Here is a 17,962-nt window from a genome sequence, read left to right as displayed (position 1 = left end):
GGCACTCACTTTGTAGACCAGGCTGGCCTCGAACTCAGAAATCCACCTGCCTCTGCCTCCCGAGTGCTGGGATTAAAGGCGTGCGCCACCACGCCCGGCAAGGCCACACTTCTTAATCATTCCCCAAAAGTTCCTCTCAGTGTTGGCTGGACATTAACATCACCTGGGCTCCTGAATTGCTGGAGCCAGTCTCAAGATTGTGATTCAGCTGGGCCCAGGTACCATTACTATCAATAAAGAAGCAAAAGTCCCCAGAGCTGAGAATCCTGCCTGACTGAGATATCCTTCATCTCATTCTGCTGCGCTTCATATGGGTCTGTGAAATCCCTAAGGGTACTTGAGGCCTATTACCATGTGTGCTTCATAGAGTCAAAAATGATGCATAGTAGGACCTGCTCCCTACAGAGGAGAGGCTTTGGCTGAGTACGACAGGCTGAGAGGCAGGGAGGGTGAGCCTTGCCGGAATCTGAGGTTTGAATTTGAATTTTTAAAAATTTTTATGAGGGAAGATGATGATAATTTGTAGGGCTTTGTTTTTAAATTTTTATTTTATATTTATGACTGGTGCCTGCATGTGCATGATTGGTAAGCAGTGCTTATAGACCAGAAGAAAGAGTCTAGTTTAAGTGATGGGAACCAGACTTGGGTCTTGGAAGAGCAGTAGGTACTCTTGACTGTTAGGACATCTTTCTAGCTTTGTTTTTGTTTTGAGACAGGGTCTCATTATGTAGTGCAGGCTGACCTTGAACTCAAGAAATTCACTTGTCTCTGCTTTCCACAGTGCAGAACTAATTTGTAGTTGCAACTTGAGACACATGGTGTCAGGCATGTGGGTGTGGGGAATAAATCCAGGACGACCCTAGAAAGCAACAGTGGTGTTTGTGTGAGTGATAGGGACATTGCAGGTAGCTCAGGAGAGGCTGGGCACTTAGAGGACTCTTTCCCAGTGTAGCCCACAGCGGCCTGGCACTTGTGTACATAACTCAGGGTGCCCCTACCTGCCTTAGTTCGGCCTCACTATCTCATGTGCTAGAAGTACAAGCCTGATATTCAGCTGCTTATTTTTTAATCTGTGTATAGTGGAGTTTGATTTTTAAGTCACATCTGTCTTTAGAAAACCACTTTGTAATATATTACATATGAATGAAGTTTTTACATAGGTAGTAAAATTATTATATTGAAAATGTCAAGTCTTTAACTGATTCTGCTCTTTGATAAGATTGCTTTTAGAATAAATTGAGATTTGAGTGGTTTTGATGAGTGACATATGCCATTTTTATAGATAATGCTGTGCTTTCGTAAATTACATTTCTGCTTTTTTCTCAGGCAACAGAAACAGATGTTAAAGTCAATGTGTGCACCAGAGCTTACCATCTGCTTGTGGACAAAGTGGGCTTCAATCCTAATGACATCATCTTTGACCCCAACATCCTTACCATTGGTACTGGAATGGAAGAGCATAACTTGTATGCTATCAATTTTATCCATGCAACAAGAGTCATTAAGGTAAGTCTGGATATTTGCTGTCTTTACCAAAGACAGCTCAAATTTATCAGCTTGGTTTAGTGTATGCTTACAGCTAACACATACTGATTGCTGAGAATAGTAACAGTCCTGTCCTTAGCAAGTTGTTTTCTAAGATGGAGGGACTGTATCTTTTATATAATGCTATTTTACTTGTTTTGTATAGCACAAACAAGAATATATAAAACATGTAGTCTATGTAGGGAATAAGTAGTTACGGACACTATAGTAGCTTCACTTTTTTGAAGTGGCGTGAGGCTTCTGCCCCATAGATCTCCTTTTCTGAGTATGCCTTATTCTCAATTTCATGAAGAAACTTATTCTGATATTTATGTTTCTGAAACTTTGTTATTGTGTTTGGTAATAATTTTGTTACTTATATTCTTATCCATTGCCTTTTGTGCTTGCTAGTGTATGTTCTAAATGTTAGTTCTGACCTGAGTCAGTACCCACGCTGCCTTTGTAGTTAGCTGTGGACGTGCCCTCATGCAGGCTTGCCTCACATGTCAGATGAGGATGACCTTGGGGACAATGAGCTCTTACTCCATAAGCAGGTGTCTTGTTAGTTCCATTCAGTGCCCTTTTAATTGTTCTGCTTTGTGTTGGTGATTTACCTTTTTGAAAATGCCCTTCAGTCCCAATGGGACTTTCTATGTTCACAAGTGCAGGACAACTGTGGTGTGCCTGTGGACAAAATGCTTGTTGGATAAGCCCTATTCAGACATATGTCACAGGGCTGATGGCCATGAATTCAGTGTTAATATTTAACATGTGCACATCAAATAAGGAGTCTTTAAAAATGTATTTATTTGTATTTATGTATATGTATGTGTGCCTGGTTGAGTTTGTATCTATTACATGTGTGTTCAAGTGCCAGAGGAAGCCAAAGAGTGTTGGATTCCTTGGAACTGGAGTGAGAGGTTATTGTGAGTACCTGATGTGGGTGCTCTTGTCTCTTTATAAGAGCAGTGTGCACTCTTAACCATGCTGCCATTCCACCCTATAGGATGCCTTTAACAGACACACAAAACAAGGTTGTATGTTGATGAGGCGATGAAAATATGACCAGAGCTGCCAGCTGCTATGTCAGGAGCAGTCCTTCAGGGTTCTAATCTAGTCTACCAAGGACTCTCAAGAATTAGCTATATGTCCATGTAGCATGAATTGGCCTCTTTGAGCTTATTGTTGGTCAAATCATAAAATGCTATTTAACCTCTTTTTTTTTCTTTTTGACAGAGGGTCTTACTGTGTAGCCTCAGATGCTTCATATTTATGAACCTCTTGCCCAATTCTCTTTCCAGTGCTCCCAGGCCCACATCAGCCTCATTTCCAGTTTCCTCTGTGTTGTTGCTATAATTACATTTGTTTGTTTTTATTAGTGTATAATAGGTGACTGTTTCCCTGAATCACAACTAGCCATTGTACTGTTGATAGCTAACTGGTGTGTTGAACAGTGGTGTTGAGAGTGTTCTTGTATTAGGTTGGTACAAAATTAATTGCAGTTACTGATAGTGAAAAATTTCTTTTTTGAGACAGGGTTTCCCTGTGTAACAGAGTTCTGTCTGTTCAGGACTTTCTTTGTGGACCAAGCTGGCCTTAAACTCAGAAGTGTGGCACCATACCTGGTCCCTAGATATCCTTATTAATCAGAATAGGAACCATTATAAGCAACTTGCTTTTGCCAATGAGAAATAATGTTTTATTCTTAACATAAAAAAATGTTTGTGGGCTGGCCAGATGGTTCAGCAGGTACGTATGCTTGGTGTCAATTAAGCCTGATGATGCGAATTTGATTCCTAGCGCCTACATAATAGGGGAGGTGAGAACTGACTCCAGCAAGTTGTGTTCTGACCTCTTGACACATTCTGGCTTGTCTATGGAGTCCTCCAAATGAATACATGTAATAAACATCTTTTTATAGTCAAGGTTTTAGAATTCAGTAACTCTTGGAAAGAATTTTCTCTGTCTTGATGATTGTGGATATTTTTTCCCTGCAAAATGCTATCAAAATTCTTGAAAAATGGCAGTATGTTGTCGATGGATGAGTGAATATGGTGGATAAGGCAAAACTTCACAGCAAGTAATAAATCATTAGCAGAAACCCATAAAGCAGGACTGCACATTAAAATAGAATATAATGCAACCAAATTCATAAAGAATGTATTTCAACATTAAGGAACAAATGTTGACATTGTGAAATTATCATTACTTTAGCATCAACTTAACAGGTTAATCACAGATTAACGTGCCTGAGTTAGGCATGTATGCCTGAGTTTCTCCATAGTGTGTCTAGGAGTAGAATAGCTAGACAGTGGCAAGCTGTCTCCCTGGACACTTAGGCCTGTACCTGTAGTGGGAGTTACTGTTGTTGTCATGGCTAATGCTTGGTATTGTCACAGGCAGCTCAGCTGCCTCTGTTCTGTTTTGTCAAGTTTGTGGTGAAATAGAGAGCTTGTTCATCTAAGCTACTGAATCCTTCCAGCTTTGAACGGGTCAGAATTGTCCGCACATGCACATTCATAGATGTATGCACGTAATCTTTTGCTTTCTGTCTCATTTCCCCGGTCATTTACTCAGCAAATGTTTCAGGTGACGTCACTGCTCTGCATCACTGTGGTCCTTACAGAGGTACTCAGAGGTGACATAGGATTGTGTATTTTCCTGCAGCATGTAAAGTCTAGCAGGAAAAGCTAGCCTGAGGACGTGGCACTGTAATGTGGCCGACTGGGCTTTGTACAAAGCTTACAAGGTATGGCTGATGTTGGCTTTTGTAAACTAAGATTTTTTTCATGTTTTTATGTTCTTGCCAGGAAACATTACCAGGAGTCAGAATAAGTGGAGGTCTTTCCAACTTATCTTTCTCCTTCCGAGGGATGGAAGCCATTCGAGAAGCAATGCATGGTGTTTTCCTTTATCATGCGATCAAGGTATGGTGAAGCCGGTTTTGACTTAGGTGCTGGGAAGATGTCTCCATGGTTAAAGTGCTCACTGCCAAGCCTGAGGACTTGTGTAGAAATTTCAGAGCTTGGGTGAGACTTGAGAGTAGTAGTAGCTCCTACTCTAGGATGAGAGATGGAGACAGAATCCTTGGAAGATCGGAGCGCCAGCCAGCTTGGCATGTTCGGTGGCAAACAAGAGAGAGGCCCTGTCTGAAACAATATGAAAGGCAAGAACCAACATCCAAAGTTGTCCCCAGACTTCCATACATGGGCCATGGTTTGTGTATGCGTTATAAATGCACACACACGATTTTTCAAATAATAATAGAAACAAAAATGATGGCACTCTAACTTAGAGTAGGACTTACAGAATTAGTTCTGCAAGATGACTGGACTGCTTCTGTCTCCTTTAGATGAAGCTTCAGTGGAACAGAGTGCTCTCATCCCTCACCCTGTCCTGGTCTAGGGCTGCGTTTAGACTGTAGCAGAGTTGAATAGTGACTATGTTACAAAGCTGTTCTCTGACCCCTGGTTTAGGGTATCAGTGGAAATCCTTGTTTTCCCTTTCATTGCCTTTAGTTTGGTATGGACATGGGGATAGTCAATGCCGGCAATCTCCCTGTGTATGATGCTATCCATAAGGACCTCCTTCAGCTCTGTGAAGACCTCATCTGGAACAAAGACTCTGAGGCGACTGAGAAACTCTTGCGATATGCCCAGGTAAAGGGGAAAGTGTCCAGGGGGTCTTTCCTGCCTTAGCCTTTGCCACTCACTGGCAGGTACTGGACCTTTACTGAAGAATCAGAGCAAATGTGGAGTTGTATCTCTGGATCATTAATTGTCATCGCCATGGTTTTTGTAGCTCTAGAGAAGCTGTTTTGCAGTAGGACGAGGAGGGAGAAATAGTCCTGATCTCGGCTTCTTCAGCATTCTGAACCTAGATTTCTCTAAGTTGATTTTTAAATTTGAAATATCTCACAGTAAGTTGTAGAAAAGTCATAGAATATTGCAGTCAAAAGAAAATCAAAATCACTCACAGTCTTACCCCTAAAGTTAACCATTGTAGGATGAGGTTTTAAATATATATCCTTGTATGTGCACATATATATATTTTTATTAAAAATAATTTTTCCTACAATATATTATTCTGATCATGGTTTCCCCTTCTCCAGCTCCTCTTAGATCTTCTCCATTTTCTCTTATCCAGCTCTATGCCTTCTTTTTTTCTTCTTCAGAAGACATACTACTACAGCTGCTTCTTTTTTTTACATTTTATTTTATTTTTATTTTTTACACTCCATATTCTGTCCCTGCCCCCATCCACCCTCTGACTGCTCCACATTCACACCTCCTCCCCACCCCTGGTCTCCACTTGGATGCCTCACCTCCCACCCCACCTGACCTCTAAACTCCCTGGGGCCTGCAGTCCCTTGAGGGTTAGGTGCATCATCTCTGAATGAATACAGACCCGGAAGTCCTCTCCTGTATGTGTGTTGGGAGCCTCATATCAGCTGGTGTATGCTGTCTGTTTGGTGGTCCAGTGTTTAAGAGATCTCAGGGGTCCAGGTTAATTGAGACTGCTGGTCCTCCTACAAAAAAGAGAAGAAAAAGGACAAGAAATATATACTCACATACAAAAAACCCATAGAAACACAAAATTGAAAACCATAATATACAGATAAAAAAATATTGCAGGAAATATTTTAAAAATGGTACCATCCCTTGCTATACACAGCTACTCTTGAGGCCCTGGTGACTCTACTGCCTCCATGGCTAGCCCAGGCAGGTTCTCTTGCTGCAGATTCTTCTCACATTCCAGCCATCTACCCCCTGTGGTCACTGGTCTCAAATCCCAGTAACCCAGTAAAATCAAAACTCTAGAGGCTTATAATTTACAAGTCAGATTTATATCAATAAATTCTCACCCCACAAAACGTCCACACAATTTACTCAGAGCCAGTTGGTAAAGATATAAATTGCCCACCTAGATATGACAAATTGTCCTGTAACTATCCATCCCTTAAAGATATTCATAGCTACCTGTGGCTATTTCAGGCCATGTGGCATCTGGATCAGCTTCCTTTTCCTTCGTGTCCCTCCCTGTCAAATCCTGATCATTTCTACATTCCCTAGAAAGACAACCTTAAAATAACCACCTCTAGCCCCAAAGCCCAGGGAACTGAGACTACGACTCTTCATAACTTCTTCAAGCTGAGTATGGGTGTTGCGATATCTTGAAGCAGAGCAAGGATAGGGAAAAATGGGGGAGTTCTTCGGCCTTAAGACGGCCACACCAACGATTGTTTTAGTCTCTGATGTCTGTGTCCTGGCTGGATCCGACTGAAAATCCAAGAGATCAGGAGTTCAAAGCAGAGCAGTTCAGAATGTCTGAGGATGAGACTCACCAACTGTATATTCTGTAATATACAAATCTCAAAACAAAATTCTAGTATCATCAAGATAACTTTTTTATTTGATTCTTTGTCATATCTGACCCATATAACTCTGGAAGGTGTGTAGACACTAGTCACCTTTTCTAAAAACACAAAGACAAAACCTCTCTCCCAAAGCAGTATTGAATTTATTTTGTTTTGGCCATCTATTGCTGGGCATGGGGCTTGCCCTTAAATGTGGTTTATCTACCCTGTGAGACTCCATTGAAGAAAACCAACTTTTCTTTCGCAAACAGTTGTCAATTGGAGATAACCTCTTGGTTAGGGATGGGAGCTGTGTCACTTACCCTCTCAGTGCTGGGACCCCATCTGGCTTGACCCTATGGAGGCCCTCTGCATGCTGCCTCAGTCCATATGAGTTCATATGTGTGTCAGTTCTATTGTGTCTGGAAGACATTGCTGCTTTGGTGTCATCCATTCCCTCTGGCTCTTACAGTTTTCCTCATAGCTCCCTAAGCCCTGTGGGGAGGGGTTTAACGAAGACAGTCTGTTTAGGGACTGAGTATTCCAAAGTTTCTAACTCTCTGTACATTGTTCAGTTGTGGGTCTTTATGTTAGTTCCCATCAATTATAAGAGAAAGCCTCTCTGAAGATGGCTGAGTGAGACAATGATCTGTAGAGCACAAAAACAGTACTTGGTTTTCTGCCTACCATCTAGTCTCAGGCTTGTGACCACCTGGGCTGGCTGCATCAGGCATGGGTTCCATCCAAAGGAGTGGGCCTCACGTCTATCCTACCCACAGTGTCTGTACCACTGCTGTACGAGTGTGTCATACACAGGACGTGGGACGTGTAGAGCTGGGGTGCTGATTACCGGCCTTTTCTAATAGCATGCAGAGTACCTTCCAGTATCATGAACACTAGGAGAGGTGAAGACTCTAATCAGGCACCATAAAAACGTGCACTGTGTTGTTATCATCGTCATCTTTAGTGTGTGTGTGTGTACACGAGTGTGTGTGTGTGTGTGTGTGTGTGTGTGTGTGGATTGAACTGCAGCATTTGAACGTGTGTGTGTGTGTGTGTGTGTGGATTGAACTGCAGCATTTGAACGTGTGTGTGTGTGTGTGTGTGTGGATTGAACTGCAGCATTTGAACGTGCCAGCCAGATAAGTGTCCTACCGCTGATCTGTATCTGCAGTCCCTGTGTTTTGTCTTTGCATTATGAGCATTCGTTTAAATAACTGATTAGAAGTAAGGTGATCTTGGTGTGCTCCTTCCTACCTATGAAATGACTGCTTCATTCTCAATGGTGATTTTCTTTTTTTGATCAAGCTAATCAGTTTATAGATACAGCAGTCAGATATAAGGTCGTTTTTCACGTAAGTGAAATCTTTGCTGGTCTTTGTGTTTGTATTTACCACTGTCTGTATCCATATTTCCTTCACTGCCTTATGAATGTGGCACATGACTTCTTTCGGGACTGTTGGATGTCTTCCAACATCCTTCCTTGTGTTAGGAGCTTTCCCAGATCAGGAATTGTTTTGATTGTGTGGCTGCTAGGACTTGGTTGCTTTTGTGTATCAGTGATGGGAATGTGAACATGAGAAGGGGTTTTTCTTAGTTACTGCTTCTTTAGATTTCCTGAAGTGCCCTATTAATCATTCTTCTTACTACCTTGGCATTCTTCCTGATTCCGTCTGTTCTTCCTGGTCATTGTTATGGAATGGCTTTGTCATCAGGCCTCATCACAGGTGTCGTCACGTCTCCCTCGTCTGAGTCTCTCTGAGTGTGACTCTGGCTACAGAACTTTGAGTACACCTTCTCCCTTTCTACATTGTCTGAAGACTAAAGTCCAGATGAATTTCTGTGACTTGGCCTCTCTTTCCTTGCAGTGTCACTTGTGGTCAGTCATCCAGTCACTCAGCTAACGCGCACCAAGCTGCTCCGCCTCACTTGGAGGGCTGAGTAGTAGGCGCTGCACCTGGCCTTGCAGAGCCTGCAGACACCCGTGGTGATCTGAAGGGGTGATCGGAAAGCTCTGGAGCCAGCTCTCGCCTTCTGCGTTTATACAGTCTCTAGGGGTTGAACTCAGATCATCAGGCTTCACTGCAGGTGCTTGTCCCTTGCGCCATCTGGCTGCTCAGCCCTGAGATTTCCTATTTGGGCACCTTGTGCCACCAGTGGAGGGTAAACATAAAGTGGCGTACTGTCCCCAGTGTGCCAGGACACTTGCACTGTGCCTTCATCCCTTTCTGAGTTTCTTCCCTTGGGGACTCGGCTTCTCTGAAGCCCTTCCTTCATCAGTGTCTGCATTGGCTCTATTCCCTCAAACTTCCATATTGCTGCACCCATTCGGCTCCAGACACAGACACTTAGAGCTTCCCTTCTCTGTGTTCTCCCTCCCTCCCTTATGGTGTGGATGAACTTATGCGGCCCAGTCTGTCCACTTCCAGGAACATTCTGCCTGCACGTGAGTCTTTCTTCCTTTTCAGTTTTTTGAGACAGGGTTTCATTATGTCGTATATGATGGCCTGGCACTCAGATTCCTCCTGCCCCAGGTTCCCAAGTGCTGGGAATAGGAGAGTCTGTCACTCTGCTCCTGGCTCCAGCATCTCAGCCGGTGTGTGGGTGATGGGGATCCTCCCGGAGAGCTGGAGTGTTAGAGAATAACCCTATGTCCGAGGAATACTTTGATGTCAGTTATTAAGTTTTAGGAAAGAAGGGAAGAAAAAAAATCCAGCCCTTCCCTTTCTCTAACGAAAGCTCACATTTTAAATACTTCTTTCTTTTTCTCTCTCACCATGGACTTCAGTCTTGACCCATGCTGAACACCCTGGGGTCTGGAAACTTGAAGGATAAGACACTAACTTTTTTATTTGCTGCAAAGAGTTCACTTTGTATCATTTGTATCCACTTCTTGGTCTTGATTTTAATTCAGACTCATGGCAAAGGAGGGAAGAAAGTCATCCAGACAGATGAGTGGAGGAATGGCTCCATTGAAGAGCGTCTGGAGTATGCTCTTGTGAAGGTGAGTACAGAGCCCGCACTGGAAGCCTGATGGCTCATTGTGGCTCCCTGGTGCCACTGCTGACAGAAGGGGGAGGGGGAGATGCCCTAGACTTTTGACTGCTGATTTTTAACCTGAGATGTCTGTCTGCCAGTGTTCTCAACTCATTTGACAGTGTCTACAGATGTGTTCTGTCTTCATAGATGGGTATGGCAGATGCTCTGGAACTCAGTGGCTGCCGTGTACAAGATAGGCCTGCATAAACAGCAGGGACACACCCATCCCAGTTAGTAGTTTGGAGGTCAAGAACCCTCCCTAGGCCCTGTAGTGAGTCCAAGATATTCCAGAGTGTTTTTTGGTTCTAGAATTCAACTTTTAATATATGTTTCAGTTTGTCAACTATTTGTTTGTGTCCTACAATTCTTGAAGATCCTGGGATTTGGAGGAAGGCTTGTAAGCAGTGGCCAGGCAAGTCAGGGAAGGAAAGTTCCAGGCTGTTTTGTTTTCTTTTGGTTTTTGTTTGTTTGTTTTGTTTTTGTTGCTGTTGTTTTTTTTTTTTTTAACTTCACCTTTTAACAACCTTTGTAGTGTTGCATCCTATTCTAGCCGAGTAATGTTATAGTGAGAGAAGATACAGATTTATTTATTTATTTATTTGAGACAGGACCCTAGTGTGTATCCCTGGCCAGCCTTGAACTTAAGGAGATCCTCTTGCCAATGCCTCCGGAATGCTAGCATTTAAGACATGCACTACCACACCGCATTGAGCAGATACTGATTTCACAGACGTGTGTATTTGTTAGCATGTAACCAGTGAGCCCAGCCCCTCACACGTGTTAAGCATATACTCTAACACTGAGCAGCATTCCTAGTCCTCACTGTACTTCTTAGTTTCCTGTGTACTTACTTCCTATCATTAGCTAGGCACTGTAGGTAAATTATATCACAGCGATTGCCAAAAACCATGAGGTTGGGACTTTGTGATTTGTAAGTGAGGAAACCAAAATTAATAAATTGCCTGTGTTGGTGATGAGAACAGGGACGCAGACTCCGACTGATTCTGGGGTTCACGTTCTTCAGCATTCCTGTGATTCATTCTTTGTTTTTGGCCTTGATACAGTTTTCTGTTTGTTCCCTCCTCCCTTCTTTGTCTTTCTTTTTTTCTTTTAAGGGCATTGAGAAGCACATTGTTGAAGATACTGAAGAAGCCAGGTTAAACGGGGAAAAATATCCTCGGCCTCTGAATATAATTGAAGGGCCCCTCATGAATGGCATGAAAGTGGTTGGTGATCTTTTTGGAGCTGGAAAAATGTTTCTACCTCAGGTTGGCAAATTAGAAATTTTAACATTTCCTTTGTCTATTTTTGAGTAAGTTGTGCATATGAGTATTTTCTGAGGTGGCAGTATAGACAGAGCTTGAAAGCATTATCTGGCCACTCCTTCTCTGGGTATATTTAGGAACCATCCCTGGCCAGTCTATCTTCACAGTGTATACAGGTTAGAAAGCTTGCAGACATTCTTAGCACCACAATCTGCGTGCTCTGTATTTCCATACTGCCAGGGCCATGTGGGAGATGACAATGACTTTAGAACTTATGGAATTCAGCCCACCAGTTGGCACAGCCAGGATTGGTGTACCTTGGCTGAGGCGTGACCCTGAGGACTTCATGCTGTTACAGAGTTCTGCTCTGCTTGCTGACCTCACGTTCCTCTTAATCTAAGAATTGTATGAAAACTCTAAGGCAGCTTCCAGTCCTTTCCTGGGCAGTATCTCCGGCACCTAAAACAATAGGCTCGATCTCTTTTAGGCATTGCTGCTCGAACAGATTAATGACTCAGTCACCACCCTAGGAAAGGACTCAAGAGTTGTGACCACCACCCTTAGAAAACATTTGGAAATACAGTTAGTGAAACTAGGTTTAAATGATTTTGCTACTGGCTCTGATGTAGAAAATCTTAGGGAGCAATTGAAAGTTCAGAAAGGCACACTCTCATTAGTTAAGCTAGGAAACTTTTATGGTCAGGGAACAAGAACAATGGCAGTGCTGGCCGACGTGACTCTCACTGAGGCTGGGCTGGTGATGATTTCTTGTACCCATTTTGTCCTCAGCTTCTTCGTATGGTTTAATAAGAATTGCTGACTAGTAGATATGCATTTTGAGGATTTAAAGTCGATATGACTGATTTTTATATAAAAGTTCAGAATTTGTGATTCTTTTAAGATTCTAATAAGATTACTTTTAAAGAGTGGTAATAAAATAATTTATCATTTCTTTGTAACTGCAAATTGCTGCCTGTCAGTAAGAGAAACTGTCTGAGAAAACTACATTGCTAGCTCACACTTTGTTAATCTATAGCAAGTTACTCAGTTACAAATGTATGTGAATTCTTAAGAATCATTTGTTTTCTTTGTCTGTAGTTCATAGTGTGATTTCTTGTAAAGGTATTGGGGAACATATTGGTTTTTTAGTCATTTACTAGAAAAAACTAATTTGTAATCACATTATGATTTTATACCACTTGAAAGATTTGGCTGGGATATATAAGCCATGAGGGAAAGAATAAACCTGTTGGAACTTTGTATGTATACGTGTATATGTGTAAAGTTTATGTGAGAATATGTTGGATCTTTGTTCCATCCATCAAATCTGTGTGTATTTATATTTGTAAAGCTTGTCTGGGTGTGCTGGTACTTGCTGCATCCACCAGTTGTGTGTGTATGTTACATATGTGTGACATGCTTGGAGCCTGCTTGCTGGAGCTTTGCTCCATCTAATCTATTTGTAAATATGTATATGTCAGTCTGTATGCATGTATGTATGCATGCATGTATGTATATGTATATGTATGCATGCATGCATGCATGTATGTATGTATGTATTTGTAGGTCTTGGAGTCTGCCTTTTGCTTCACTTACTCAGTGTGTATATGTGTGTATGAGTTTTCTCCTTTTCGTTTCTTTCTCGATGGCCCCAACAAAGTTAGAGAGTTCAGAGTTTTTCAGTGGCCACAGGAAGTGCCAGCCCAGTAAATTAAGCTCTGTTCCCTCAGAGGAAAGTCTGCTGAGTAATTTTTCTCATCACTGGCTGCCATTTTCAGCAACCCCCATCAGTATCTGGACTGCCTGTCAGGTGTTCTCAGCACTGACTTCCATCTGCTGCCTGCCTCAGTTTACCCCCTGGATGTCAAAGCTGGCCATTGGCACCATATCACCTCTTACCTTAGTGCCCACCTAAGATAAATGCAATGTTAGTACTGATATGTGGCTTGACAAGCCAGTGGTCGTCTTTAAGAATGCCTATTTTGAAACTATGTCACTCTTTTAAGTACTGGGACTTTAAATAGTCTGTTTTACGTACAGGCAGAATTCTTTATTATAATAAGTACTTAAAACTGTCATTTAGCGAATTCTTGTTGAGCATCTAGCCTAGGGGCTCTGAAGTAAACCACTAAAAGGCCTCTTTCTAAAGAACAGGTTTTTTTTTTTTTTTTTTTTTTTTTTTTCGAGACTGGGTTTCTCTGTGTAGTCCTGGCTGTCCTGGAACTCACTTTGTAGACCAGGCTGGCCTCGAACTCAGAAATCCGCCTGCCTCTGCCTCCCAAGTGCTGGGATTAAAGGCGTGTGTCACCACACCCGGCTGTAAAGCACAGTTTTCAGTGAGTTAAAAATCCTCAGAATTTATAGAATGCCGGGATGAATTGTATTGAAGTATGAAACTTAGAAGATGAATAGAATTCAGAGATGGTAAAAGGATGTTAGGCAGAAAAAAAACAATCTACCAAGCAGAAGTTCAGAAACAGAAATTATAACCTTTGGTTTCTGTTTGGTTTTCCTCTGCTGTTCCTCATTTATTGTCACTCCCTACCTTATCCTTATCCTGCTCACCCTAGAAATCTGGGAAGGTCAAATCAGACATTGTTGAGTGGTCCTGAAGCTTCATGGGTCAGCATCGGCAGTCGTGTGATAGTTTGCTAATGATGCCCAACTCTGCTTTTCCCAGGTTATAAAGTCAGCCCGTGTCATGAAGAAGGCTGTTGGCCACCTTATCCCATTCATGGAAAAGGAAAGAGAAGAAGCCAGATTGATTCATGGTTCGGTTGAAGAAGAGGCAAGTCATTTAGTCAGGCCTGGAAAGCTTGTTTTTCTGAGGTTGGGAACCTCATCAGTAAAGTGTTGATGTAAGGCGTCACCAGGGACGACCGTCTGGGTCTCAGGAGCCACCCAGGCGATGGCCGGGGAAATTCCCTGGTGACCCCTTATGCATGCTCACTGCTTGCCTCATGTTGCAGGACCCTTACCAAGGCACCATTGTGCTGGCCACTGTTAAAGGGGACGTGCATGACATCGGCAAGAACATAGTTGGGGTGGTGCTGGCCTGTAACAATTTCAGGTAAGCTGGGATCGACTTCTTCCAGTTCCTTCATGGCCTTTTACTGGGTGAAAGGGCTGGGGTAAGGGGCGCCCATGGATGAAGTGGGTTTTGGTGTTTTGTTTTGTTTTTAGGTTCATAATTATGTTTCTCTTATGTATGTGTTAAAGGACATAGAGAATGGGAAGTAATCTCTAGGGGTCAGGCAGCCAGGAGCCTTCTTGAGAATCTGTGGTGGACATAGTCTCTAAGGCTCCTCAGGCTTTTCATGGCTCACATGTACCCTTTCCCACTCAATGAACTGCTGGGGTTTAGACTGGGGTTCTTAGGGGAGTTGGTACCATGGACTCTATAGGAAAGCTTTGTCGTTGCTAGTCTCGCTGCCCTGTGTCTCTTGGTGATTGTACTAGGGTTCTCTGAGCGGCAGAACTGGCAGAGCAAGCTAATGTATGTGTATATTGTAGTAGTGGGTTTATTCGAGAGGCTAACAGGCTGTGGTGCAAGCAGTGCAGCAGGGATTTCCTGACAGAAAGGCCAGGATCCTGTAGTCAGTCAGTGAGACTGCGTGTAAGGAAGGGCTTCAGGATGGTCCAGCGAGGTCACAGCCCACTGTGGAATCCTAAAGAAGTAGAGCGAGGGAACGTTTACAGACAGCAAACGCTTCCTTCTTCTGTGTCCTTCCGTGTGGGCTGCCACTAAGAAAGGGTGGCCAGAATGAGGGTGAATCTTCTGACCTCAGGTGACCTAGCCAAGAAGAATCTCTCACAACCATTCCCAGCTGCTTGGGTTTTAGACACGTCCAAGTGTAGTCAAGTTGACAACCATGGTTAGCCATCACAGTGATGATGAAGTAGCAGTTGGAATGATATATGCAGGTATAACCCCCTTTTGATAACTTAACAAAGAATACATATTCGTAACAAAGTTATTTCCAGATAAGCTAATGGTTTATATTAAGTTTACAGTTTCCCTGATTCACAATATGTTTCAATGAAAAAGCCACTAAAGCCTGCCCTGGTCCCAGTGTCCTGTCAGCAGTCCTTTGGAGTCATGACTGCTTTCCACTGTGCCTTCTCTCTCTCTGGCAGAGGAGCCCACTGGCGCTCTGGCTCTCATGTTCTGTCTGCTGCTGCCAGCCAGCAGTGAGCCTTCTCAGCCTCTCTCCTCTCACCACTTGACCTGTCCCTGCCTGGAACGCTGGTTGATTCCACTCAGGAATGCCGAGCTGGTTGTACCCGGAGGGCAGCTTTCCCCACGGCCAGGCTTCTACCTGTCCTTCCAGCCTTTGTCAGGAAGGCAGCTTTCTTTCCTAGCCTTGACAATCAGGACTGCACTTCCCTCCCCCTACTGACTTTACTATTCGTTAAAGTGAAACACCAGCCTCAGTTCTTTGGGGTCACTTACTTGCCAATATTATTTTGACCTGCATCAACTTTAAATGTCCTGACTCATTAACATTCAGATTTTCCATTGAGAAATAGGTTAGAATATTAAGACTGATTTTTGATCAGATAATTAATGCATGACAGTTGATTTTAGATATACTCTCTCAACTATGAAAAGACAGTTATGTACTTTCCCCATATAACACTAGTTATATAAGAAAATTCACCTATCAGATTTTCAGGAATTGATGTAAAAATGGGCTAGATGTGATGGCTCATGTATTTAACCCCATAGGTTTAAATCCCACTTAATGCAGATGTGGGTAGATTAACATAGTAAGTTCCAGGCCAGCCTGGGCAAGCAACGAGCAGAAGCTTCCTTCTTTCGTGTCCGTTCCTGTAGGCTGCCACCAGAAAGTATGGCCCAGATTTAGGATGGGGTGCAGGGAGAAAAGGGGGGAGCAACAGTAATAGGCCCTGTGAGTACTACTTAACCTCAAGTGGAAGAAGGAAAAAAAAAAAAAAGACTCACAGCTGGGTGCTGGGCTGGTAGGATGCCGCCATCTAGTGGTAGGATGTGTGAATTGCAGGGGCAGCTGTCTGGAAGAGACAGCATTTGTACCCTTCCTTTTCCCTTTCCTGTCTCCACCTCTTTCTCCTATTTTTAGTTAACAAGGAATATATATTCCTAAGTTACATATTTATAAAACGTAGTATGACATTGAAACACATGTGTACAACATATACTGATCCAGCATTGTCGCCGTATGTATCCTTACTGAGGTGGAGGACTCACTCTTCTCATTCTTCATAATGCACACTAGGTTGTGTACAGAGGCACCTGCCCTGCTGTGGAGCAGCAACTGTACCACTTGTCATGCGGGGCTCTAACTCAGAGCTTCTGTTTCTCAAGTATGCCATGAAATTTATCTTATGCCCTTGAAGATGCTGTGGGGCAGCCTTGGTGCTAGATTGGTACTCAAGACTGGAATTGTCTGCCTTTGTGAGGTCCTAAACTTACAATGTGTAGAAAATTATAAATATTTCAGTCACTTCCCAGCAAGGCTTGTTGAAAGAAAGCAGGTTAAGAAGTTGCAGGTTGAGGTTGCTTCCCAGCCCCCTTGCTCACTGTCCCCAGTCTGTCTCACTGGCCACTGCTTGTCACTCTTTTGGTTCCTTCTTTCCCGAGCATCCTCAAACACAGGGATCCCTCCAGGCCCAGCCCCTGGGCTTTTCTTCTGCCTAGAATGGTGCTTCCTAACCTTTCCTGTGCCCTCTCATTGGGCATCTTGAGACTTATATCTGCAGGAGGGAAGGTTTGATCTCAAGTCCTGCATTTCTAGGGAGTTGTCTGGTAGCATTAGTGCTACAGGTACAAGAATCCCCAGTAGTTAGGCCCATCAACCATATAATCTGCAGTGTTTTGACTCTGTACAGTCCACCATTGGTAAGGCCCCAGTGTCTTCATGTGGCTCTCTTTTCCTAGGGTTCAGACATAATGCTCATGTAAGTGTTTAAAGGGCCCCATTTATATTAAAATTGCAAATTAATGTTTTGAAAATAGAATTAGTTGCCATCATCTTAAGACCATCTCCCTAACTCACTCCTGTTTCAAACCACTCTTCCCAAGCCCTGGGCGCTGGCCCTTTACAGTGTTTACAGGCATGATCGCCCGTCCCTTGTCAGTGTGTAGTCTCTGTCCGCGCCCCGCAGCCTTGTTTCCTGTGTCTGTTTAACTACAGCACTCACCTTGGCTTTTCTCATTCATGGAAGTTGTATCTGAAAGCAACAAGATAAAGCAGGAGAGAACAGTGAGAGCAAGGTAATTGTCTGTGTTCTGATGATTTGTAGTCACATTTGAGAACATGTACAGAGCTGGAGACATGGTTCAGCCATAAAAGGCTAGGCTCACAACAGAAATGTCAAAAATGTAATGTAGTGCTATAAAGAATCAGCTTTGAGGTGCATACTTTTTTGTCTTAACTTAAAAGCTATTTGCTCTTTAGCCTTGTTTTATATTCAGCAGTATATACTTAGTCATCTTAAACAAAACATCTCCAGTTACTAGATTTTCTTCAGTATGTTAAAAACTAGAAGAAACCCAAGAGGCTATCTGTTGCCACTGCCAGCATCTGTTTGCTGTGGTTAATACCAGCAGAGCCCAGTGCACTTTCTGTCAACTTGGAATTCTCTCCGTTTTTGAGAGTTCCATAGTGTTAGTTAATTCAAGAACAAACAAACTTCTTGTAAAAAGGAATGTGGGGACAAGATACAAATCCATTCGTGTAAGAGGGCATGCAGTAAGAATGACAGCCAAGCCGCTTCCTGCCTCAGTGTTCAGCAC

General features: G+C 43.0%; 1 protein-coding gene across 4 annotated transcripts in view; it reads left to right on the top strand.

Annotated features, from left to right (window-relative positions):
- Positions 1-17,962, top strand: part of Mtr (5-methyltetrahydrofolate-homocysteine methyltransferase) — a 77,158-nt gene that overhangs the window by 35,345 nt on the left and 23,851 nt on the right. For all 4 annotated transcript variants that reach the window (XM_029468372.1, XM_021180294.2, XM_021180295.2 and 1 more), the window contains 7 exons: positions 1,327-1,506; positions 4,335-4,451; positions 5,043-5,183; positions 9,795-9,884; positions 11,035-11,187; positions 13,865-13,972; positions 14,154-14,254. In XM_029468372.1, the coding sequence (XP_029324232.1) occupies positions 1,327-1,506; positions 4,335-4,451; positions 5,043-5,183; positions 9,795-9,884; positions 11,035-11,187; positions 13,865-13,972; positions 14,154-14,254 (890 nt within the window). The remainder of the gene's footprint in view (positions 1-1,326; positions 1,507-4,334; positions 4,452-5,042; positions 5,184-9,794; positions 9,885-11,034; positions 11,188-13,864; positions 13,973-14,153; positions 14,255-17,962) is intronic.

The sequence above is a fragment of the Mus caroli genome, chromosome 13 (genome assembly GCF_900094665.2).
Source record: "Mus caroli chromosome 13, CAROLI_EIJ_v1.1, whole genome shotgun sequence".
NCBI lineage: Eukaryota > Metazoa > Chordata > Mammalia > Rodentia > Muridae > Mus > Mus caroli.
Note: the sequence above shows the minus strand (reverse complement) of the source record. Positions and strands in the feature narration are given on the sequence as shown.